Below are 26,019 nucleotides of genomic sequence, written 5' to 3'. Positions count from 1 at the left end.
TAAACACATGTAAGTCCAGCACGCTTTCTGGGTGGAAAAAGAGACAAAGACATTATATTCCTCATGGCATCCCAACGAGGCCCTTTTACAAGCTTCAAAACAATAGCGGGCATTTGTCCAACACAATACTGTTTGAAAACATTTGTGCGCTGAATAACACGACTTGTGTTTATGAAACGCCCAAGCCAGAAACTCGACTCGTGCACTCTGGAATGGGAAGTGAGTGCAACACAAATTTTTGGCACAATCCATCAAATTGCAGTAGTCCAAGAATATGCGGACTGGACACTTAATTGGAAAGTTCTCAAATTGTTGTGTACGGGATCGTAATACAGGCAATATAGTAAAGATAATGTAGAACAAAGTCACGAAAATAAAATATTTGTAGAAAATGAAGGAGAAAGAAATCTAAATAAATGGAAAAAACACGTTCTAATAGAGTACTGTTAAAATAATGTGAATTAGTTGTGTTCCAGTGACAACCATAGGTAGCGTGTTGTAACTGCACCCATCGTTTGTTTGTGTGTTTGCGCATGCGCATCACTTCCGCCCCTCCCCCTTGTTGGACAGGCAGGTCGTGCCGTGACGTCACTCCGACTCCGCCGCTGCTGGCTGTTGTCGGCCGGACCTCCGGACAAAACCGACGAACCAACGAGCAAGCCGCTGCCGGGAACGGGCTCGCCACCTCCGGCCTTGCACCCACGATGGCCTCCGACGGCACGGACGAGCGCTCGCCGCTTTTGTCCACTCCCAACTCGGAGAACGTCACCCCCAACGCGCCGCCTTACCTGCACGACTCCAGCCCCCGAGGTAAACTGCGTGGACGGGTGGAATTGAGAGGCCAGTTTTCAACGAGCAAAGGCGCCCATGGGTGGGGGTCTGTGAGAAGTGGAGCACTGGGTTAAGAACCAGAGGCCTGCCGCAATAAATGCTACATCACCACTCAGGCGAGGCCTGACAACATGATGTCCGTTGGTTGTCGTCATGAAAACGGAGCAGACGCATGACGTTGATTAATTCTATTAAAATGGCTTTCATCACTCAACATATCGCAGTTCCCTTTTCGCGGTGTCACTATCGTGGATCATTAAATAATTAGCCTAATAGCATAGTTATGGCTGAATATTTGGGCAAAACGAGGGAGGGTTGGGCAGAGACGAAAATAATCCAGCTACCTTGATTCAACCTTTGCATTTGAAAATGACCTGGATGATTGATCAGCTACAATCCAGGTGTCAAACTCAGGCCCAAATGCATCATTTCATGTGTCCCACCAAAACAAATCATGTCCATCAACTTCAATGATTTTTTTTTTTGCGATGGCGCAAAATTTCAAATTGTCATTTGATTTAAATCCTAAAATGTTGCAGCAACAACTACACCATTGACTTCTGATTTGAAAACAAGTTATTCATCAATTTCTTGTCTATATCTAATATATATATATATATATATATATATATATATATATATATATATATATATATCATATACAAAGAAGCATTTAGAGTCAAACCTCAGTTTTCGAACGTCTCTGTCCTCGATCAAATCTGTTTTTGACCAAAAATTTTGAGTTTTTTATAACTTGGATTACAACCGAAAATCGGTTCTCGACCAAATTGAGTGCACTTCAGTGCGCCACTTGACTCCTCTCGCCTTCCTAACACTTCCTCATGTAGCGTTCCATCGTGAGCAGATGTGTTCAATAAAGATTTTTTTTTTTAAAGAGCATGGTTTCAGTTTTCGAACAGACTTCTGGAACGGATTATGGTCGAAAACCGAAGTATGACTGTATATGGTCATAATGGCCCTCTGAGGGAAACCGGATTTTTGATTTTTCTCGCAGAATGAGTTGTCCTGAACCAGCCTAAGAAGTATTAATGGTACCGTACCGTGACTTGACAATTTTTACAACTCAACCCACCACACTTCACATGGTTAACAAAACTGGGAGGGTGCAGGGGACTGAGCTTTAAAAAAAAAGTTTTATTTTTTATTTTTTTAAACACACACAAGTGCTACTGTCCCTCTGCTACAGTCAGTTCAAAGCACAAAAGTAATGCTACTTCTTTAACTGTATCTCATTTATAACTGGTGTGGTGTGTAAAAAGTGGCTCGTTGTCCTGGTCCCACCGGGGCTGGCGATCACATGACGAGCCATCACGGGTTTCATGAGGTGGGAAGGAATCAAGGCACACTTTTCTTCTCACTTCCAACATTTTTGTATTGCTATTTAATACACAGTTTTATTTCAGATGATACATTTTCACTATCTGATTTAAATATGTTCATGTAACAAATACAATTTGAATTTGTTGGTGATGTAAATAACCGATTTATATTCCCCTTCCCCGAAAGCGGAACTGCCTCCGCCGTACACGGCAATCGCCAGTCCGGACGCGGGCGGCATTCCCGTCATCAACTGCCGCGTGTGCCAGTCGCTCATCCATCTGGACGGCAAACTGCACCAGCACGTGGTCAAGTGCACGGTGTGCAACGAGGCCACCGTACGTCGACGCCGTTACGCGTTCGCCCAGAGCCATCGCCGTCAGTCATGTCTCTTTTGTTGCGCTCGCAGCCCATCAAGAATCCGCCCACGGGGAAAAAGTATGTGAGGTGCCCCTGCAACTGCCTCCTTATCTGCAAAGACACCTCAAGGAGGATAGGATGCCCGCGACCCAACTGGTACGCAAACACCAACATCAGCCTTTTGTCGGTGATGTGGGCTGATTAATCAAGTCAGTGATGCGTTTTGGATTTCATCAATATACATGTCTGGGAAAAAAGGAGACCTCTCCGAAATAATTAGATAGTTTGATTTTTTTTTTAAATTTAAAAGTGGATGTCATTTCAACTGAACATTTTTGCTTGATTCTACAAACTACTGACAGCATACTCAAGACCCAAATACAAATACTGTCATTTGAATTAAATTCATCATTCATTCATTCATTTTCCGAACCGCTTGATCCTCACTAGGGTCGCGGGGGGTGCTGGAGCCTATCCCAGCTGTCTCCGGGCAGTAGGCGGGGGACACCCTGAATCGGTTGCCAGCCAATCGCAGGGCACAGAGAGACGAACAACCATTCGCACTCACACTCACACCTAGGGACAATTTAGAGCGTCCAATCAGCCTGCCATGCATGTTTTTGGAATGTGGGAGGAAACCGGAGCACCCGGAGAAAACCCACGCAGGCCCGGGGAGAACATGCAAACTCCACACAGGGAGGCCGGAGCTGGAATCGAACCCGGTACCTCTGCACTGTGAAGCCGACGTGCTAACCACTGGACTACCGGGCCGCCCTTGAATTAAATTGGTCAATAAATATTTAGTGGGTTCTTCTTCTTCTTTTTTTCAACCCTTAATCTTTTTAAGTGCTGTATAACTGCAGAGTAATTTATTGACGCATTAACATTGGAAACACATTTGAAAGTAAACCTATGCATTCATTTAACTGATTGGCCCTGTGTTATAAGAAAAATAGAAATGTAATTTTTTTTTATTGTAATGTCTATTTTTTATCATTGACTTTTTAAAAAAAAAATATATATATATAACTCATTCAGTACCAGCCAATTCTGGACCAAGTCTGAAAAGACGTTTAAAAACGTCTTTGGGAGTGAATGAGTTAATCAGAATCGTCTTTATTGGCTAAGTATGTAGAACACACAAGGAATTTGTTTCCGGCACTACAGGCTACCCGAGTACCATCAATGACATTTATGTGACTATGTTAATGATTTAAAATTTGATTTTTTAAAAATGATTTCACATTTTCAATTCAGGATAAATGTTCTGAAATTCAATTGAAAAATATGCCACCCTTCCCTAATAATTGGGCAAAGACGTTTCACCGAACGGCTATCAGCCAAATTGAATCCATCATACTTGTTGTTGTCCAACAGCAGACGCATCATCAACCTGAGCCCGGTGATGGTGATCCCCGAGGAGCAGACCGCCCAGCCGGCCCTCCCCGTGCAGCCCGAGGGCATGCGGGTAGTCTGCGGCCACTGCGGCAACACCTTTCTGGTACCTCCGCGGCAGCGCTAACTTTCCCACACAACTGTACTGAAATCAACGGGAATGTAACCGAAAATATCAAACATTTCATTCAACTGAACTAAGCCTAACAAATATACGCTGCTGGATTGAAGCCAAAACATAACGTCATGTATTTTTATGATTGCATTGAAAAAAAAAAACATTCCTCATTGGTTGATTGTGTTGTGTTGCCTTTAATTTGCAGCGTGTGTGTGTATTTTTTTTTTTCCAGTGGATGGAAGTGCGCTTCAACACATTAGCCAAGTGCCCCCACTGCAAAAAGATGTAAGTACACCAACACACCTTTCTCATGCTGGAGCCCACCTTCCCCTTTCCCCTACGACTTGAGCGCCGTCACATGAGAGGCATGTGAGAGCTGAGAAGAAAGTCAAGCGTACCCCGAAGGCCCATCATGAGACCAGCTAGCGCCGACAACCTTGGCCTTGCGGTTACCTTTTTCCATTTTTTTTTTTTTTTGCAGCTCGTCAGTGGGCAGCGCGCTTCCGAGGCGGCGCTGTTGCGCTTACATCACCGTGGGGATGATCTGCATCTTCATTGGCGTGGGGTTAACAGTAAGTGCCACCATGTTCATGTCATTTTCGGTACACTTACAAATTACGGTAACATGTGGTGTGGGTGGCTTGAAATGGAAGAAATTATGGGGGAAAAAAATTGATGAGACAGCACAAAAAGTGGAGTTCAGGGTGGGCTGATGAAGTGCTATAGTGTGTTGGGATTTGGGTTCCTTATGCTATTTTTTTGGTCAAATTTTTATAACCTTTTTTTTCATATCTGTGTGATACTGCTTGATTTCTTCATAGTATGCAAATTAGGTCTAAATTAAATGGGTGATATTGTTTTTCAGTATTTTTGTAACTGTAGTTTATATCTATTTTTTTTCTAATTTCAGTATTATTGTCATCCAAAATGTTTTTACATTTTTCCTTATATGTTGGGAATATTTCCCATTATTTGTATATTTTTGGTCTTTTTTTGTAGTTCTGTATTTGTTCTGAATGTTTGTTTTTTTTCTCTATTATTGTCTATTTTTTGTAATGTCCGTTTTGATTTTGTGTTGTTCTTTCTTTTCACGTGAATTTTTTTGTGTTCTGTTTGTTCTAATATTTATCTTGTGTTTGGTTCCAACAGGTGGGCACTCGGGACTTTGCCCATCGCTACAACGCCACGTACGTGTCGTGGGCGCTGGCCTACCTGGTGGGCGTCATATGTCTGGTGCGAGCATGCTACTGGGGTGCCATTAAGATCAGCTACCCGGAGAATAGCTTCGCCTAGGAGGCCCCGCCCCTTGGTTGTCTGACCTTTTCGCCTTTTTGTTTCCACTCATTGATACAGCAAGCCTTTAAAAATTGTTTTTTTACCCCATGAATGACCAAGCAGAGACGAGCTACGAAGAAATAACATTTTGCTCGTTGCACTACGTTTTTTTTTTTTATGTGAATTTTGTGTCGTTCTGCTGCTAGTTAGCGTCCAGCTAAAGGAAGGTGCGTGGCCATTTACTGTAACGTGGGGGTGTCCGAAATATTCAAAATGCAACATAACCGGCACTGATGTTCATCATGACGGGACTGTAGGCTGTAAAACGCATTGCTAGTCAGACATTTTGAATTCAGTGGAAACTACTGAACCTACATTTTGGGCGGGCGAGAATACGTTGTTTGTGCCAGCATTATTCTTAACACGGTATTCTCATTCATTTTATGTTTGTGGAAAAATAATTCAACAGGTAAATTCATCCGTTTTCTTAGAGAGGTTCTTATTGCTCCATACAGGGAGCCTAGTATAAACACGCACTGCTAACTGTGTTTTTAGCGGAAAAGTAACATTGGCAACGTAAGATGACAGCCGTCTGGCTTCAGGGGTCCGTTGATCATCCATTCAGGGAAACTCATGTCGTTGGCCATTTTTGTGTTGGAGAGGATATGTTGGGACACTCCTGCTAATGCTAATGTAACCACAAAGCTGTATACAGACGGTATAGCGTGTCTGCGTCTGCTTTTGACACTCCCAAATGTGCCAGCGTTTGCCCCGCAGTATAACTAGAGCGTCTTGCCAACAAGTTTTATTTTATTGTCATTTGTTTGCTTTTAAGGTAATACAGCAATCATAGTTTATTTTTTGTTTATTTATTGTTTTGGTTTTACCTCCCACTGCATGTCAACCGGTTTGTTACGTCCGTCACAAGAAGCCGTCCGTCTCTTGTATGTGAACCTTTTTTCAAAGAATGTAACCCTAAAATAATCCAGAAGTAATGTTAAAATAGCGTAAAGCATCCCATGGCACATCCAGCCCAATAAGGCGCGTATTCTTTTGGAATGTGACATGGTGAGCGAAACAACATGAAAGGATGACTCTTTGTACATTATTGTGGAAGGCAAAGCGTGGTTCTTTTTCAAAGTGATTATTTATCAATAAAAGTACCAAAACTGACTTCTGGTGTCATCTTGTTACAGCCTAATGGTGAGTTCAATAATATCGTTCATTTCAATTTTCATATATTGTTTTCCTAGGTTTAAATTTGTATGAACTTTTTTGGGGGGCGGGGTCCAATGTATATTTTCAAATTTTTTTCAAGTAATAGTTTTTCACGATCTGCAAAAACATTGTTTTTCTTCTCTCAATTAATTTAAAGGTGAAATACATTTCATTGAGATGGTGAAAATGACTTGCAGTACCAATACTCGTCACCGGAGGGAGACATCCATTCATTTGAAGAATTCTGAAGTTGGAAGGTAAACGAAAACACGATTTTACACAACATATATTTTATTTCACGCGTTTTAAACTTTAGCGACATTAAATACGCACAAATGACAGTCGTGTGTTGGAATAATAAACATCCTTTATGATAATCGTGCTGCTGCTACTTTTTGAACATTTTACTGATTAATCGTGTGCCGATGCAACAATCTGAAACTCGAGCGTAACGCCAAACACGGTGATGACTGGCTGGCCAGAAAGCCAGGAAGTAATTAATTTTCTGTTTGTTTTTTGCGATTTTTTTAAAGAGCATCGTCAAAACACATACGCACAGTGGAAACGTGCCAGTGTGTGTGTATATCTGTGTATTTTATACTATGTACAAAGAAAAAACACAAAAGTCTTTATATTTACTGTTCTGACGTCATATATGCGTGTGCGCACCAAGTGAGTGACAAGCTGCTCTCAGTTGTTGTTGAGGACCCACCATGAAGCTGAAACAAACAGAAATGTGATTAGAAAATATCAATGCAATCATAAAAATACATTACGTTATGAAACAAAGACACACAGTGTTAAATGAAGTATCAAAATTGGAGCTACTCCGTAAATTAAAATGTCATTGAATGAAATTTCGAATATTAAGCAATTGAATACATATCAGTTCGATTTTAATAAAAACGTCTAAATTAATGAAATGCTGTTTAAAAAATAAAAAATTCATTCAATCATTTAAATAGCTTGTGAAACACGCAAATCGGTCTTAAAAATGGGGGTGGGGGAAAAGAATGTGACAGCATTAAGAATGGAAAAAAAATCATTTGGTATATTTAAAAATATAAATATTGATGGATGATTGTAATTTTTATATAGTTGACATTCAAGATCTTTCAATATGGCACATTGGCACTATAAAATATAAGATTTTAAAAAATCTGATGCAAAAATTACATGATGACATGCCAAGTGAGTATGCACCCACTTGAGTACAACATTTGACATGACGGCTGTATGAAATAAAGTGTCGTGATGATACAGTGGGAGGCGGTACCCGGGAGCAGCATGGTGGTGACGGTCTCGGGGGTTTCCAGGAAGTCCACGTTGGCCCTCTGGAAAGTCTTGCTGGAGTTGCTCTGCAGGTGACTACACAACACATACAAAATACAACCAAGGAATGCATATTGTTATGATTGGACTCGCGTGAGCTTCACCACAAGTCGCCAAATCAAATGTTTCACCGGAGGAGTGCAAAGCGAGGGCACCTACTTCTTCCACACATTGATGTGCTCCCAGAATTCATAGAGGATGAAGCGTGACTCGTTAGGCAGCCGCTGCAGCGCCACGCTGCGCAAACAACAAAGCGCGTGCGTTGTCTTCAGCATCATTATTCAACGTTATCATCGTGAATCATCTTCACCGTCGCGCATGTTACGTCACATCCCCAAAATCCGAATTCGTAAACAGCTTTTGACGTCAGGGCTTTCTCAAGCTTGGACACGTTGCACTTGCAGCGTCTCATGTGTTGAATGTCACAAGACGCTTGAGGCTGCCGCTTCTTGTCCAAACTCGAAGTGACAGCACACGGAGAGGGATGAAGGGATATGGGGGGGGGGGGGGGGGCGTGTAAACATCCTAATGGTTGTTGCGCCTCACTCATCATAAGCGCTGCCACGCGTTGTGTGCATATCATTCATTCATCTTCCATACCGCTTGATCCTCATTAGGCTCGCGGGGGGTGCTGGAGCCTATCCCAGCTGTCTCCGGGCAGTAGGCGGGGGACACCCTGAATTGGTTGCCAGCCAATCGCAGGGCACACATAGACGAACAACCATCCACGCTCACACTCACTCCTAGGGACAATTTAGAGTGTTCAATCAGCCTGCCATGCATATTTTTGGAATGTGGGAGGAAACCGGAGCACCCGGAGAAAACCCACGCAGAACCCGGGGAGAACATGCAAACTCCACACAGGGAGGCCGGAGCTGGAATCGAACCCGGTACCTCTGCACTGTGAAGCCGACGTGCTAACCACCGGACTACCGGGCCGCCCCATATCATTCATATGTCGATAAATGAATTGAGCTTCAGAATGTCAGCTCTTCATGGAGCTCTTCATTCATCCATCAATCCATCCCGCGTACGTCCAACCCACCCCACCACCGCTCAGAAAAGTTCGCGGTCTACGTCTGCCGCAAAATAAGCTCCATCTGCAACGCCTCAAAATCCATGGACAAAATTTGCCGCCGGTATATCCCCGCTTGCATATCACCTATCCAGCCATAAATCCATTCACTCCCTTTTAGTTCAATCAGTCACTCCATCCATTCACCCATCAGCCTTTCCATTCACGTGTCCTTAGTCCCATTGAAAATGGTTGTGTGTGTGTGTGTGTGTGTGTGCACTGACTGTAGACATCCGGTCTGTGCGCCGGCAGAGTCCATGTAGTGTCTGAGTGCCACGCGAAACTCCTCCAGCTCATCCTCCAGCACGGTCAGCTGCCTCTGCACAATCAGGATGTGCTGTACACACGCGCACACACGCGACGCCAAGATAACGTGTTCAAGAAAGTCCCGTTGCCATGACAATCACACATCATCATCATCATCATCATCATCATCACCACCACTTGAGTAGATGACACAAGGGTGAAAATGTTGGCACGGACGCACCAGTTTGCTTTCCGGGACGTCATCTTCGACAGGTTCCAGGCGGATCTCCTGCGGACATGGAACAGACGTGTGATAGCATGCGCTGAGGCTAATGCGCTTAACACGGCTATTACATACCATAAGCACACTGACCAGACAATAAGCCACTGAGGGAAAAGACAATGTCAATTCTAAAGATATCTGATGTGTTAATGTCAACAGATATAAATATCACCAAGAAAAAAATCATAACATATTAAGATCATTTTATTTGCATTTCTTAAATTTGTCCTTAAATTTTCTCCTTTCGATTAGATTTTTGTCCGTTTTTTTTTTTTCATTGATGTTGTTTTTGGAGCACATGTTTAATATTCACGCTTCTATATTTCCTGCTCAGCCTTTTTCCACCGCGGACATTTTGCATCTATTTGCATGCTCATATGCATCATCTACGTGGGCATGTGTCATTTGTACCCATTGTTCTACATACACGCGTGCCATAATTGGGGCGGAGGGGGGGGGGCGTACAGACACAGATGAGGTACAGACACAGATGTGGGAATAAAAAAAACTAAAATAAAAAAAAAAACAAACAATTGTAAGACGGTAGAAGGACCTTTTGTTCCAGGCGGTCGATGAGCTTCTGGAGCCTGTTCACTTGAACTGTCCAGTGGCTCTCCTCCTCATACACGCCTTGTAGAAAAAAAAAAACACACGAAAATGAGACAGGATGAAAGGATTCTGCTTCAGAACCACCAAATGTTTTTCACTGCTAGTTTCCCTTTTCGGATGGGGTCCAAGTTTGGTAGCCGCCTGTTAGCATCTCCTCTGTATCTGGGAGCCATCTGGTAGCATCTGTTCTAGATGGGGTCCAGTGCTCGTAGCTGCTTGCTCGCGTCTCTTCTAGAAAGGGTCCAGCTTCTTCTGGACCACATCCTACTCAGCTTCTGCTGTCTTGCACCTCTTCTAGAACTATTTGTCACCTACTAGCATTCGGTCTAGAGTGTGTAGCTGCTAGCTTGTATCTTTTCTAGATTGGCTAGCCGCCTATGAGCAACTGTCCTCAATTTGGTCATACCCTGTAAAGAGGGGGAAGGGGGGGGGGGCGGCTGTCTACAAGTACTTCTTCGAGATGGCGTTCAGGTCTGGTACCTGAGTTAACAATACTCATGATGGGGTTACTGGGGGACAGGCTGTTGTTCCTCTGGAGTCTCCGGTTGGAACGACGGCCCGACCACTGGATGGACAAAATCTCCGGTTTAGTAGGACCGTGTCTGTAGGGACAAAGTGCGTTTTAGTGATTAAAAATTCTCCTTCATGTGCGCTTCTTATTCCTTAACAAAATCACAGTCAAAACGGCCCTGTGATGAATTCATTAGCGGGCGACAAGCGAGGCTCGGTGCCGCTTGAGTGTGGGCGGAGGTGCTAATGGCCCCGTTTGTCCGCCCACGCCGTCTTATTCCGGGCGACAAGCTTTAATTGCTACAAGTGACACTTGGAATCCCTCAGACTTGAATAAAAAAGTTACAAGCAACAAGAGGGTATGGACATCGTATTTTCACACGTCTCCAACTGACTACGGAAAGCAATTTCGAGCCACTTGGGTCCCTTCACAAGTAAACAGCCGGCGCATTCGGATTCGCCAGGGTGGGGGGGAGGTTCACCAGTTCCAAGGAGAGATAGATGAAATGCCGCAGGAAGAAGCGACACAGCTCTGGGAGCCAGAGAACCTCACACTGACATGAGAGCGAAGCTGATAGGAGATGGCATGAGTGACGGTGAGAAAAGGAAGAAGACGCTTGTGAAGGCATGTCAACCTAGCATACATAAAAGATGCTGCCTCCGGCCATTTATCAGGCATGGAAGCAAAACTCGGCAAAGTGCACAGAAATAGAGAACCATTTTCACTCAACTGAAAAATAGGAAACATTTTGGATCTCTGGCGTGGGAAAGTATTTTAGATTATTTGTTAACTGAAGTATGAACTGGATTTTGTATAACCTATGCGGGAACCATATTTGATACCTTCAGCAAGAACCATATTTAAGTAGTAACTATATTCATAATTGTCTAACCCGGGGGTCGGCAACAGGCGGCTCCAGAGCCGCATGCGGCTCTTTAGCGACATCTAGATATCGATACATGTTGCAGCTCCGAAAAAGGAGAGCTGTGGTGTTTTTTTTTTTAAAAACGTCCACTTTATTTATGCTTTTAAAAGTCTTGACAAACAGACACGTCTGCTTCGTGCCTTCTCTCTTCTCGTTCGACTCGAGGGGCGTTCGAAGACAGCCTCCGAAAAACGGAAATTCATGATCACTTCCCTGACACTAAGAAAAGCGAAAATAATGCACCAAAACAAAAAAAAAATCAAGCAAGGAAATTACAAAATAAATTTTATGGGGGCGTTTGTGAACACACAACAAAGGAATTAATAACAAAAAAATTTGAGACCGTACATTCTCCTACATACATACAGCATGGGTTTCCTTCATTGTATGTTTTATAGAAGGCTTTTATTTTTTTACGGCTCCAGAAAAATTTGTTTTTTGTCCTATATGGCTCTTTCAACATTTTGGGTTGCCGACCCCTAGTCTAACCTAAAATGGAAACAGTATTTAACAGCTTAAGCGGGAACCGAATTTGGTTGCTAAAATGGAACCTACATTGGTGACATCATTCTTAACCATGATTCGACCTGAAGTGCCTTAGCACAACGGAATTCAACAAAATTCGAGAAGCATAAAACACTTAGTCGGAAACCATATTTGGTCACCGCAAACGTTTAGAATATTTGCTGTAGTTTTGTTGCGTCGAAATCGAGATTGGGGTTTTCAATAATCCCCTTGAAGAGACGTACTGGAATGCCGCCGCCATGGCAACAGTTTTATCGATGCGGGTCGCACCGCCGCACGCTGACCTTCATCTTTTACTTCTCTCCGGTTCAAAGGAACTCATACAATTCCCGCCAGCAGGAGGTCCCATGTCGAAAAAACAAAGAGTCGCAGCCCGCTGTGTCCTCTCACTTTTCTTGGCGCGTCTGCTCGGCGGTGGTCTCCATGGCGCATTCCAGCGAGCTCTGGAGCGAGTGGAGCTGATTGGTCGTCTCCTTCAACAGGAAGCGGGTCACGAACTGCTCCAGGTGGGTGGACTCTTGATAATCCTGTCAATCACAAATTGGAGACACAAAAAAAAAGCAAAACAATAATTAGCAAGAGGGAGGACGTGCTGCTTGCCACGCCAACTCCCAGTCACTGAAGGTCTAATTAAAGTTGAGCCCGCAGGATCAGAATTCATTAAGTTTCAATCGGGTGCAAATAACAGAATGAAACCACTGGAGCACACTTGTTGTTTGAATACGCTCCTTTGCATCTACCTGCAGACAATTTGGCAAGCATTTGTGGTAAACAGAAGCAGGAAGCAATATTTGGCGAATTAAGGTAATCATTTTAAAATTATTACTAACTTAAGTGTGACCCATATTTGGTTTGCTAAATAGGACCTTCATCTGGTAACAAAAGTGAGGGCCGCATTTGTTGTTGTTTTTTTTTTTTTACTCGAGTGGGACAACATTTGGTAAACTAAACGGGAACCGTATTTGGTAGCTTCAGTGGGAGGCATAGTTGGTAACGCAAATATTTGGTAACCCTATGTTGGAGCTATATTTGGGAACCAATACAGTTCCCAATACAATACAGTGGTAGCCCTACTTACAAAATTAATTGGTTCTGGAAGAAATTTCGGAACTAGAAAATGTTGTAAGTAGAGACGCGGTTTACATGTAAATGCCCAAATCCGTTCCAAGTCCTCAACAAATTCAGACATAAGTTTTTTTCTAAGGCATAAAACTGCATCAAAATATGTCACATAACAGTACATGTTACAATTAGATTATTGTGCAATAATTGAGAGTTGAGCATAACGCAAAAAAACTAAGAATAAAGAATACAAATTCTGGTCATTTAAATTTTAGCTGTGTCCTCATCGTTTTTTTTTTTGCCCTCTTTAGTTCATGTTCTCTCTCAGAAGTGTTTTTTTGCCTGGAGTTTTGTGAAGAACTGTTACAAGGAAGTTTGCTTTTGTCGGCTTTTAACAATCCTTCGAAAATTTCCAAGGCAACCATCACAATAGAGAGCGATCGCTGGACTTGTAAACACTTTTTCTGGGGGATTCACATTTACGTCAAACTATTTTCTCATGGCCCGAGGGGAGATTGACGAGGACGCTGCATCCACTATTACACACAGATCTATCTATCGACACATACGGTAGAGGTCCCTCTTAGCCAATGGGATGCGATGATGATGCTCGGGAATAGCCAATGGCAGAGCAGCTATAAGTGTGTTGCCTTCAGGAAACTCAGAGCTGCGAGTAGCAGGCCATACTGTATTTTTACCTTTCGTATTTTGAAATTTCTTTCGTAACAAGAAGCAATATTTTCCTGTTGAGGTGTTTCGTAACTTTTGGTATTTTTGGTATGTAAATTTTGGTATGAAGAGATGTTCGTGAGTAGAGGTATCACTGTATTAATTAGTCCTGTATGGTGCGGTGACTTTTTTTTTTTAAGAGCAGCTTGACACATCGTGGCCAAGTGTTACTGTGCTTGCGTATAAATAGCATTGGCGTGTTTACACGTGTGTGTGTGAAACATATTGGCTCTTCAGATCTCGTTCCAGCACCCACATACTTGTTCATCAATGCACTAATGCGGCAGGATGCATTTCCATATATAATTATGTTCACACATGCAAACATACAGTAAACATGACCTCACATCGCTGTGTAACAATTGCATATTGGAACCAAATTCAAAATATTGTATCTCATTTCGGTTCCAAAAAAATGGTTCCTGGTTGGACGAACTTACCGGTAATTGATTCCCCACATCAATTACCGTATTGGCCCGAATACAAGACGGCCCCCACTTTTTCAGTCTTAGTTCAATGCAAAAAACACCGTCTTCAGGCCAATACGGTACCATATATGGTTTCCACTTCAGTCAACAAATATGGTAAGGTAACCATATACTTGCTAAAATGAAATAGTTTGCCACTTTTAGTTACCCAAAATGGCTCCCACTTCAGTTACCAAATTTATTTCCGACATAGTCCACCAAAAATGGTTCTCGCCCCAGTTTACCCAGCATGGTTCCTACTTTGATTATCATGAATGGTTGCCTCTTAAGGTTAAAAAAATGTGGTTCCCACTTCAGTTACAAAAAAAATATTCCTACTTTGGTAACCAAAAATGGTTCCCGACTTCATGAAAAAAAAAATACGGTTCATAGCATTTGTGGCCGCCGTATTTCTTGTATTTGAAGGTCTCTCACCTTCTTGGTCTTGTCCATGGCCTTCAGTATGGACATGTTGAGGTCCTCCAGGGCAGCCAGAACATTCTTGTATTCCCCGAGGTGCTGCGAGAAGTATTCTTTAAAGAACCACCCGCACACCCCCACCACCCAAAAAAAGGGAAAAAAAGGGGGAGGCTGTTGACATTCACAAAAGTGACACAGTGGCTGCAGGTGCTGGTTGGAAATAGCATCAGTAGCGTAGCCTGTGGGGACCTCACCCACACGCGGAGCGACTAGCGCGTCCTTTCAGCCATGCCCCACGTTGTCAAGTCGCGTTTGGACTTGATCAAAATAAATAAATAAATACAACAAGAATAAAGGCAAGTTCACTTACCACAGAGTTCATCTGTGTCCACGTTGCTGGAGTGCAAACACACACAGTGACATCATTAAAATGAATCATAGCAGCACATGTACAATTCCTAGAAAAGCCACATTTTAAAATTTGCTATTCGCGGCTGGCTGGCCACAATCTTCCGCAAGGTTCGATTGTCATAACCAATAATGAAATCCAATCAATACATAAATATGTTGGAAAGGTGAAACAATGTATGTATAACGAAAAAAAAAACACAACATGAAATCAGTGTTTTTAAAAGGTTTAGAACTACTACTATATTGAGGTTAATTTAATTAGCCTATCAATGGCATTTCCCATTATATGCTAGCCTTAAGCTAACGTAATTTCATAACACTTTCAACAGCTTGCGTCACAAAAAAAGTCCAGATAACCCTTCAGGAGCCCAAATAACCTGATCTGACAATTTGTGAAAGAATACATTGCTTCCATTGTTGAAAATCAAACATTGCAGACAGGAAGTCACATGCAAACAAGCAAAGAACCCACAAGTCTCCCTTTTTTCGGCGGAGGTAATAATAACTTCCAGAGAGATTAATTTGCGTAGTGACGCCACTGAATATTTCATGTGCCCCAGCTTAATTGTGATTGAAAGATTGAGTTCAAGCTTTCTGATGGAGCCCGACATGCCGCTCAAAGGTGTGTTGTGATTGGCAGAAGATGGCATGACGGCGACTCACTCTGTGTGGTGGCTGTCGATGGCGTGGAAAAGCTCCTTCAGTTCCTCTGACGTCAGGACGCCATCCGAGAAGTAGGACTTGAACTCGTCGAAGGACAGTTTGCCGTCATCTGGGGTCAGACACCCATATCGTAACAACATACTCCAGTGTAATATTACACAGACATATACATGGAGACAGTCACAATCCCTCAGTAAGATGCAGTAATATTACTCGGTCTACGCAGGGGATAAAGAATATTTGCCTGTGAGTACTGTTACTTCTGTCTGCATGTTGTTCCACCCTTTGTGTTCAAATATCCATCGCTAAAAGGGTTCCAAAACCACCAGACAGATGCTAATCATGAGCGTGTCAATGGCACTTTGCATTTTTTTGTTAGCATTAGGCTAAACAGGCTTTCTTTAGCCTGTTTGTTGTATTTTTTCAATGATTTAAGCGGTCTCTTTTTTTTAAAGGGACACCATTCCAAAGGCTGACAGTTCTTCAATTGTGCGGCTGCAAACTATTTGGCAGTTTTTCTTGATGAAAAGCTCCAATGGTGATGGGTCTGGTCACTTTGCTGTCTCCATGGAAACCAGCCATCAGCGGGGGAATCACCATCTGAATACTGTATTGCCGAGTCTAACTGCTCTTGCCACTAGAACAAGACATGTCGGAAGACATACTTACCGTTTTTGTCTGCTCGCCGCAAAATCTGGAAGACAGGAAAGACAGGTGACAGACAAATCATCAAACTTTGTGTGTGTATGCGTGCGTGTGATCGATGACACGGCCAAAGTGGTGAGTTGTTCAATTATTGATGTGGAAGTCCCACATTGGACATGAAAGTGGGCTGACCGCGTTGTCTTTGAACGTATCAGCCCCTCGCTGGCTTGTTCCTTCCATCGGGAAAGAATCATCACCCACTTTCTCATCGGTACAACATGCACCCTCACAAACGTGTTACTATATTACTCCTCGCAACAATGGTTAGCCATACATTTGTTGTATAGTGGTTCACATAGCCTGCGATCCATGAAGCTGGCATCAGACTAATTCAACTCCTGTGACTTGACTCGGGATTAGTCTCCAATTTGTCTTCGGAGTTTATAAAACACACACAATGAGTTTAGTGGGGTACTGGTCGTGTAGTGGTTCACACAGATGACTTACATGCAGTTGGCTTGGGATCAATACCCACTCAATTTCCACTCAATGACCGATACCCATAACTGACAATTAACAGTCAGTTTCTAACTGTCTAGCCTATTTACAAAAACGCACAGTAGGTGGGCTGTTAGTCGTGTAGTGGTTCACATCATCTATTTATTTTAAGACGCCTCAAGGAAAAAAAATTATAAATCATCCCCTGCCGCCAGTTTCACCAATCGGGATGAACGCACGTCTATCATGACAAGAAACACCAAAGTACCCATATCCGAAAATGATCAGAAAGTCGGCTATTTTACTTTGAATGTGAATTGGCCTTGTAATTTGACAAACTCCGACATGGGAATTTGAGTCCCAATCTCACATACACACACGCACACGCACGCACACACACACAAGCACACGCACATAGGTTTACGGAGTAATGCGAATATCCTAAGGTGCACATACCAAATGTATGTATTATTTGTTTCAATAGCAGGCAATCAAATGATACAAAATAACCTAACCATAACCGAATTAAAACTAACATTCATCATTTTGTCTTATTATTGCTTTGTTATATGGTTGCTTACAAGGCAGCAAAGACAGAAAAAAACGATATATACATTTTTTGCATAATATTCTTCTACTTACATCAATGAAAATGGACATTCCCTTTTTCAGTTCAGTCTGGACACCAGGCTTCTCGCACTCAAGTGGGAATTCCTCTGAGCAATTCATCGTCAAAAAAATTATTTTCTTCACTCCGTCTTGTAAAGTGCGCAGAATATGAATGACTGAATGAAACTGTGCTCTCCTTCTCGTTTTCTGTCGCTGGTCACAAGCAGACGCTCTGAGAGCCATCAAGTTGCCGGACATACTCTCAGAACACTTCCGTCTTGGATTAAAAAATAAAAAAGGAACGTCGTTTTAGCCCCGAAAATTGAATTATTTCGAAGCAATTGTGCCTAATTTAACAAGATCATCCTGTATAAAATATGTAAGATTTTTTTATCTGTATGGACTCCTTTGAAGACGTCCCATTGACAACCGTACAGGCGGAACTTGTTTGATTTTGATAGTAATTCAAGCTAAAATCCAGTTATCTCAGGTTAACTTGATGCAGAAGCGTGAGTAAAATGTCTAAAATCCATATAATGTTGACTAACTTAACACATGCACACGCATAAATATATACGATTTGACGTCTCTTGATGAAAATATGCTATTTTTTTCTCTCTTGCTGCATAGTATTCATAGATGAGTTCCTAGCGTGCCCATAATATATATTATTGTGTAATTCAGTTCAAGCTTTTAAATTTTTTTCTCTATAAATGCCGTAGATTAATATAAACATTTTTTCTATAGTGGCCTACAGTGTTCCATATTACCACCATCGAAATATCCTTTCGAAAAAAACCTTTAACTGAATACAAACCACAAGTGGCCACATTAATACGTCCCCAAATTAATCATAAGTGATTGCGCAACGGGAGCAGGTGATAAACCATGAAATAGCGTCACCTGATGGATGTTTGCGGTGGTACACACATCTTCATCATCGTTCCATTTTCTGTCACCCAAATCATTATTAAGCTCACGGCAAAACAAATGCAACCTCCCGTAAAAACTAGCTACGACCCTAAAACCTACATTTATACTCGTACGACATAATTTAAATCTCAATATTTTGACTTATTTTTGGCTTTTTGTTTGATTTACGTTCACATACAGAGTACAGACTGGGTCAGAGTACAAATCAGCGTAAATAATAATTAATCAGTGTTAGCAGACTGAATGACAACGCTGCGGTGCAGTTCCTAGATAACATAAGAGTAAATAAAGCATTATGTAATACAATTATATTTACTTAGGGTACTGACTACGGGTCAGTTTGTTTGAATCAATAAACATTTATATTCATATCAAGTGTGTAGTCTGTGACAAAATGAGCGCCGTATAATATTCGTGCGTTTCTTTTGCTTATGTTAGAGTCAGCACGGCTGACGGGGAACGAGAACTCAAAGAAAACAAACGGTACTCGTGGCCAAGTCTCGCGATATCACACGCGAGCGCTGTGATTGGTCCGTCTGGCCAGAGAAGAGGCGGCTTTGCGGTCACGTGCTAGGCAGTTGCTACTTGCTTGGCATCTGGGACACAAACAGCAGCACTTGGAACAACAAGAATAAGTACATGGAGCAGCAACGGCGCCGAATGACGTTCTCGTGTTGACGACAGGAAAAAAATCCCATAGGATAAAGAGCGTGTTGTGTAGTATTGGAGGGCATTTTGACGAAATGTCTACGGCGGCGGGGGAACTTTAGCCCCGCGGCGAGCCAGGTATTAGCTAGCCGTGCCGTGATTTAACGCGATTAAGCTGGACAGGGTGAGTGTTAACAAACACGTGTCTCCATGTTCCCCCCTCATTCCGTCGTTATTTTCTGCCGTCCAATGATCGTGCCATGATGCCTCGAACGTGTACGGGTCATGGTCCCCGCAGGCGTGATGACGTCTCGATCACGCCCCCCAGCACCTGAAATAGTTTTTTTTAAGTAAAGATCAGGACAATTCATGTTTGTTTTTGGCCACGAATGATGTCCGTGAATTCCAGTTTGCATCTAGTATGAATGAAAAAGAAGCCAGCTGGTGAACGGTGACAGGTGGAGTCCCGGCTGGCTGCCGCCTGCTTCCGTTTGGAGAGCCAACAATGTCGCTGTCGGGGTCCCCCCCTGGTGCGCAGCTGCTCTCAAAACTTGCCAAACATGCTGCCGGCAGGGCACATGTGCAGCTCAACCGATGGCTGCACAGGAGCGGTGGTGGTGACGAGTGCGACAAGATGGACATGCTGGCGTGCGGCGGGGACTCCGACGCTGACCCTGAAGTGTCGGGCGGGCTCGGCGGAGAGTCCCGGCACCCATGTTTGGTCACCCCCTTCTGCCTGAAAAGCGCCCTCCTGGTGTGCATCCTTACCGGGCTGTGTTTCTCCTCTGTGGCGCTGGTGCGCCAGCACCTGAAGGACCTCCTGCTATGGGTGGAGGGCCTGGACAGCCTGACGGGGGCGCTGCTCTTTGTGGTGGGCTTCATCGGCGTGTCCTTCCCATGCGGCTGGGGCTACATCGTGCTCAACGTGGCGGCCGGCTACCTGTACGGCTTCGTGCTGGGCATGGGGCTGGTCATGGTGGGCGTTCTGATCGGCACCTTTGTGGCGCACCTGGCGTGCAAGCGGCTGCTGACGGACTGGGTGCTGCACAAGGTGGGCAGCAGCGAGCAGCTGAGCGCCGTCATCCGCGTGGTGGAGGGGGGCAGCGGACTCAAAGTCGTGGCCTTAGCGAGACTCACCCCCATCCCCTTTGGACTCCAAAATGCAGTTTTCTCTGTGAGTAGCCCAACCCAGCTTGATTTCTATGGTGCATGTGTGGTTCAATATGCTTCATGTAGTTACGAAACAACATTTAAATGCAAAAGACGACCTACAAAGGAAAAGGATTGAAGAAATTGAAAAAGAAAAGATTTTAAGACATTTCAAGGCAAAGTAGAGGAATAACAAGTAGTTTACGAAGATTACGAAAAGCAGCAATAAATAATTTATTGTTGTAAAAATTGTAACAATTTATAAACATATACGATATATATATTCAGTATATATATATATTTTTTTGGGATGGACAATTTCAGAAGTGCAATAATAATTGCTTATCAAATTAAAAACTCATTCAGTACCGGCCAATTCTATACCTCATTTTTATATATTTTTTACCCCAAGTCTTGGAAAATTTGAAAAAAATGAGTATCTGGGGTTGAACGTGTGGTATGTGAAAAGACATTTAAATATGTATTTGGCAGGTCATGAGTTAATCGGTCTATTTTGAGTCAGGCAAAGGACCAAAAAAAAAAAAAAGCAATGAGTGTTTCTTCATGAGAATCTTCTGAGAATCCCAATTTACAACTGAACTCTTGAAACCTGACGACTTGATTGTCACCATTGCCATCTCTCATCGCCGTATCACTTTCCCGCTCCTGACCTTCATCCATAACGTGATTAATGATGCCTTCCAATCAAACTCCAAAAGCCAATGCTTTGATGTTCCTTTGGTGTATCAGTAACTGAAAAATACAGAAAATATTTGTTGGGGGACTGAAGAATCATAATGTAGGCAGAATCCTCCAGGGCAAGACTGCTGCAGTCATCGCTTTCTCCGATTTCAGCACGATGTACAGCAGCGCACATGCACTGTGTGCTTGTCTTTCATTTGCCCTTTTTTTTTTTTTTTTTTTACAAGGCTGACTCCTGTAAATAAGCAATGCCTCAAGTTCTGATAGTAGCCCTCACAAGCCACAAGATAGACGGACAGGTTTTAGCCCGCTGTTTTCGAGTTTAATTTCGAGATAATCGCCGATGGCAGTAAACGAGCCAACGAAATATAAACGTCCGTAACTGTGGATGGGTCAGTGATGTGATAAATATGAACCACGTTGATTTGTGCACAAGATGTTCAGAGTTGAGGAAATGTGATGTTGGCGTTTCCCTCCCCGGGGTGCGATTCAAAAGTCACAAGACGTTGTTGGGGGTGGGGTGGGGGGGGGGAGTGGTTCTTTCCCCTGCGTGTTCGTCGAATTTCGGACGAGGAGAATGATTTTGAGGATTTGATGAGCAGTTTCTTCGATAAAACGGTCGGAAGAAGTGATAGCAACCTCTCACTGAAGTTGGTCCTCTGCCTCCAGATAGCGCCGTACAACAACCATCGTCTGCTCTCGCACAACCGCCATTTTACAGTATTTTTAAAAATCAAAGTCACCGAGGAGCGACTCAGTCATTGATTGGCATTAGAGATCACGAGTGTTCACCCCCCCCCCCCCCTTTCCTACACCCTTTTGTCGCTTCAGGAAAATATCTGGCATGAAATAAATGAACCCTCAGAAACATTCCGAAGAGGACAGAGCAGTGAGCGTGAAAGCCATTAGGAGCTCGCAGCTCCAAGGAGTCGACAGTCGGAGCCCCGGGGGCAGCGACGGCGAATCGCGCTAACAACTCACTCGTCCAGTAATCACGCGCTGTCAACTATTGTACTGGGCTCAATCACGTAGAAAAACAAGAAAGACTTGTTTGTCCGCTCGGCTTAGTCGTTCTCTGGGAGTGCTTGATGTGACATAACTGTAATATTTCAAGTCTTAGTTGGATCGGGCAGATGGTTTTTCATTCCGCCTCAACGGGTTAGGTAGCTTCTGTTCGTCGCCGTACTTTTGTCACAGCTGGTGAGTTGTTGCTCCAGGCTCAAAGGTTGGCCCCGGCGCATTCCACCTGAAGCCACAAAAAAAACAACACTGAACTCGGCGCCGCTCATCCTTTGAGCTTATTGATCAAACAGAGCATTAGCGGTCCGTTTCTCACGCGTCAACTTTTGCTTTCGAAACTTTTGAAAATGAGACATTTGTACTGGAGGAGGTTGAAAACAAAAGAAGTGGGAGGAATAGTTTGCACGCATCGCCGTGCATGACAATGGGAGAATAAATACGCTTTGGCACATCGGGGCATCTCGGAGCAATCGCGTGGCGCCTGCTTGCCGCTGTCAGCCGCAGTGGAGTCCCAAGGTCACACACACTCGTGCACACACACGCACACACAAACACGTGTCATCACTTCATCAAGTCTCCTCGCTCTCGGCTGGAGTTCAACTCTGATACGAGCTGGACTTTACCCGAAATGTCGCCAGAGAGCCGATGCTACATTTTTGATAGCCCGCCATTTTATTAACCGTGGATGCTTTTGAGTCTTTACCCTCACGCTCCGCCCATGCACATCAGTGTAACTTCAAAACGTAACACTGCCCCTTTTTGTTACAAGAAACACATCAACTATGAACTGTGCGGAAGCCATTTTTTAAAAAATGGTCTCTTTTCTTAATTCACTGGTATCCCATTTAAAATAGCATCTTTGACGTCTATAGACGTCAATGGCAGTGAATGAGTGTGGTCGTGAGCCACGTGAGCGTCAGCTGCCCGTCCCGGTCTTAATCATTAGTGTTGTAAGGCTGTGCGAGATCCTTTCCCACACCCACCTGCTGAAAAACTTGCTTGGCAAATATACTGCGAAAAAAAATACCCTATTTTCCCCACTATAAGCGCACCGAAAAGCCTTCCATTTTCTTAAAAGCTCACCCTGCGCCTTAAAATCCGGTGTGCCTTGTGTATGGTCATTACAGTAATGCGTCGACCCCCAAAATGGCTCCTTGCTGAAGACATGCTTGCAATGTTATAACTTGCCGTTGGTTCAGTGAAACGTGTCGCCGCTTTGTTCAATACGTTTTTGTTGCAGCTCCAAAAAAAGGAGAGCCGTGGTGTTGTTTTTTTTTAAAACACACACTTTATTCATGGTTTTCATAGTCTCAACAAATACAGGTAAGTCTTCCATCTCCGGGCCTTCTCTTTTGGGGTTCGACTCGCGAGGCGTTCATGACCGCCTCGGAAAAATGTAAATGAACGATTCCTTCAATAAAACTACGAAAATTGAAAATAATGCATCAAAACAGAAACAGAAAATCATTCGAGGAAATCACAAAATCAATTCTATAGCCCCACTACAGAATTTATTTTGTGATTTCCTCGTTTGTGAATACAGTTCACGAGAAAGGAATAAATAAACACTTCTGAGACAGTCCAGTCTTCTCCAATTTACTGACATCTGATCGTTTTGTTGCAGCTACGCTCAAGGAAATGCTCAAATAAATTCTGTCGGGGGGGCTATAAAATTTATTTCGTGATTTTCTGTTTTAATGCATTACTCTATTTTCAATTTTCGTAGTTTCACTGAAGTAATCGTTAATTTACGTTTTTTGGAGGCAGTCATGAACGCCTCTCGAGTCTGGGAAGAAGAGAAGTCACAGAGATGGACAAAGACATACCTGTAGCTCCATCTAGTGGATGCATTGTAGATTGCGCCTTATAGTCCAGTGCGTGCAATATATGAAAAAAATTACAATTTTTTTTTCATCGCGCCTTTTAGTGCGGAAAATACGGTACATAATAATAAAAGGAACACTTGGAGTTGCATTGTGCTGTTTCAGCGTTCCCTTTATTTTTTGGAACTGTTCATAATACATTCAAAGAGATGCTGTCAAGACGACATGCTAACCCCAGGATAGCTCAACAGTCTTGCTTTCTATGCATACCTACGGTCAAACCAAATTTGAACCCTGTTCGCTTGTTGTCCAGGAGATGTGACCCTGCCCAGCTTTTAATCAAAACCTGATTGTTTGGGAATGTCGTCATTTGTGTGCTTTCCAGATCACTGACGTGTCCTTGCCAAACTACCTGGTGGCGTCCTCAGTGGGTCTGCTTCCCACCCAGCTCCTCAACTCCTACTTGGGCAGCACGCTGCGCACCATGGAGGATGTCATCGCCGAGCAGAGCGTGAGCGGCTACTTCGTCTTCGGTCTGCAGGTCGGTGTTGACCTCAAATAACACAAAATAGTAACATTTTGTGGCATTTAGTCTTGAATTATGTATTCAGTCAACTTTCCCGTCGGGAACATGTGTCCAAATGCTCCTGAAAATGCAAACGTTTTTATTTTTTTCCAAATTTTAGCATAGGAAGTGAACCCGAGTTTGTTTGGGTTCAAGACCTTCAAAAACTGTTCTCCAATTGCCGTATCCGGCGAAACAAAGAATTAATAAATAAAATCCACAATCTAGTGATCGCGTTAAATTTTACAATTCGTTTTACTCCCCTGACACCATTTAAACGCATTCACACTCAAGTTGTACACTTAAATTGATAACAGACATTTAACTCATTCAGTACCACCCAATTCTGAACCAAGTCTGAAAAGACGTTTGAAAACGTCTTTGGGAGTGAATGAGTTCAAAGTATTCGTTATATATCGTCACTTTCAGGAAATGAAAAGAATTGTAATGATGCCACACCTGCAGTGGGTCCTCGTTACTTGATTTGTTTGTACAGTTCTCGAAATAAGGGATGAAATTTGTCACCCTCCCAATTGACGTTTACTGTGCATGCATAAAAAAAACCTGAAAATGTTAAACCAACCAATCTCGACATGAAAGCCTGCCAGCTTAATGCTAAGGTATAACGTGAAATGTTATACAGGGGCTAATTGTAATTAGCATCAATGTTCCTGGACAAGTGCAGCTCACCAAATTGGTGTCGAAATCTTAATTTATCGTACTTCCATCTTTTCAGATCGTGATCAGCATCGGCCTGATGTTCTACGTGGTGCACCGCGCTCAGGTAGAGCTCAACGCCGCCATTGCCGCCTGCCAGATGGAGTTCCGATCGTCGCACACAAACGGTTTGTCGTCGTCGTCCTCCAACCACGTCGGATTCACGTACTGCGGCAAACGTTTGGCGGCGGCGGCGGCTATCGTCAACGTGGTGTGACCTTCCTTGGCTCGCCGCTGGCACGGACAAATACCGTTGGACTTCGCACCCGGAGGAAGAAATGCGCGGTAGGTTTTTTCTTGTTCTAAGGGGGGGGGGGATTAACGAAGAAGGGACCTCAAGAGATGTCAACGAAATAACACTTTGAATGTCAACTTGATTTGTTTTTAAGTGTCAAAACAAATGGCCACCTATGCACCTTCTTTCCTACGTCGTCAGGCTCGCTTTGTGTCGTCAACTGAAAACAAAACGTAATCACGAGAGCAGTATTTTACATAATCATAATAATAATAATAATAATAAGGGCATTGTTCATATTTTGTGACTTTGTAGTTGAGTGCTTTTGAGTTAAGTGTCTTACTTTTGGGACGGCGACTCTTGGTTGAGACAGAAAACTCAGGAATGTTGGAAATGTGCAAAAAGAAACCTTTCCAGTAAATTTTTTTTGAACATTTAAAAAAAACGGTTCATTTTAACGTCTAAGATGAGATTCCTTTCCTTTTTTAAAGAGTGCAGTTCATTCCAGAATGTTGGTGGGAATGTCGGTAACTCGGCTAAAGGGAAAAAAAAGTTTTGGTTTTTTTAATGTGCCATCATTTGTTTACATATTTTCTAAATGTGAAGCGACAACCTGTCGTGCAGGCTCTGCACGCATTTACAGTAGAAGGAACTGCAAGATCTCCACTTGCTGATGATATCA

General features: G+C 43.2%; 4 protein-coding genes across 4 annotated transcripts in view; 2 read left to right on the top strand and 2 right to left on the bottom strand.

Moving 5' to 3' along the window:
* Positions 1-554: 554 nt before the first annotated feature.
* On the top strand, positions 555-6,490 carry pip4p2 (phosphatidylinositol-4,5-bisphosphate 4-phosphatase 2). Its single transcript, XM_052070662.1, has 7 exons — positions 555-810; positions 2,359-2,507; positions 2,579-2,685; positions 3,907-4,030; positions 4,275-4,327; positions 4,524-4,614; positions 5,192-6,490. Exons 1-7 carry the CDS (start codon positions 705-707, stop codon positions 5,333-5,335), a joined length of 774 nt encoding a protein of 257 aa, XP_051926622.1. The 5' UTR covers positions 555-704; the 3' UTR covers positions 5,336-6,490.
* Positions 6,491-6,927: 437 nt separating this feature from the next.
* On the bottom strand, positions 6,928-17,778 carry necab1 (N-terminal EF-hand calcium binding protein 1). Its single transcript, XM_052070640.1, has 13 exons — positions 17,579-17,778; positions 16,463-16,487; positions 15,794-15,902; positions 15,090-15,115; positions 14,735-14,832; positions 12,432-12,568; positions 10,561-10,682; positions 10,025-10,101; positions 9,430-9,477; positions 9,167-9,279; positions 8,027-8,104; positions 7,812-7,903; positions 6,928-7,254 (listed from the first exon to the last, which is right to left on the bottom strand). The coding sequence occupies exons 1-13, from the start codon at positions 17,663-17,665 to the stop codon at positions 7,226-7,228; spliced, it is 1,041 nt and encodes a 346-aa protein (XP_051926600.1). The 5' UTR covers positions 17,666-17,778; the 3' UTR covers positions 6,928-7,225.
* A 1,253-nt stretch (positions 17,779-19,031) lies between these two features.
* On the top strand, positions 19,032-25,903 carry tmem64 (transmembrane protein 64). Its single transcript, XM_052070661.1, has 3 exons — positions 19,032-20,300; positions 24,206-24,361; positions 25,122-25,903. Exons 1-3 carry the CDS (start codon positions 19,632-19,634, stop codon positions 25,317-25,319), a joined length of 1,023 nt encoding a protein of 340 aa, XP_051926621.1. The 5' UTR covers positions 19,032-19,631; the 3' UTR covers positions 25,320-25,903.
* Positions 23,722-26,019, bottom strand: part of lratd2a (LRAT domain containing 2a) — a 151,687-nt gene continuing 149,389 nt past the window's right edge. Inside the window, exon 3 of the transcript XR_007963157.1 lies at positions 23,722-23,774. The gene's annotated coding sequence lies outside the window, so the exon portion shown is untranslated. The remainder of the gene's footprint in view (positions 23,775-26,019) is intronic.

The sequence above is a fragment of the Hippocampus zosterae genome, chromosome 7 (assembly GCF_025434085.1).
Source record: "Hippocampus zosterae strain Florida chromosome 7, ASM2543408v3, whole genome shotgun sequence".
Lineage (NCBI taxonomy): Eukaryota > Metazoa > Chordata > Actinopteri > Syngnathiformes > Syngnathidae > Hippocampus > Hippocampus zosterae.
This window is presented reverse-complemented; position numbering and strand designations above follow the sequence as displayed.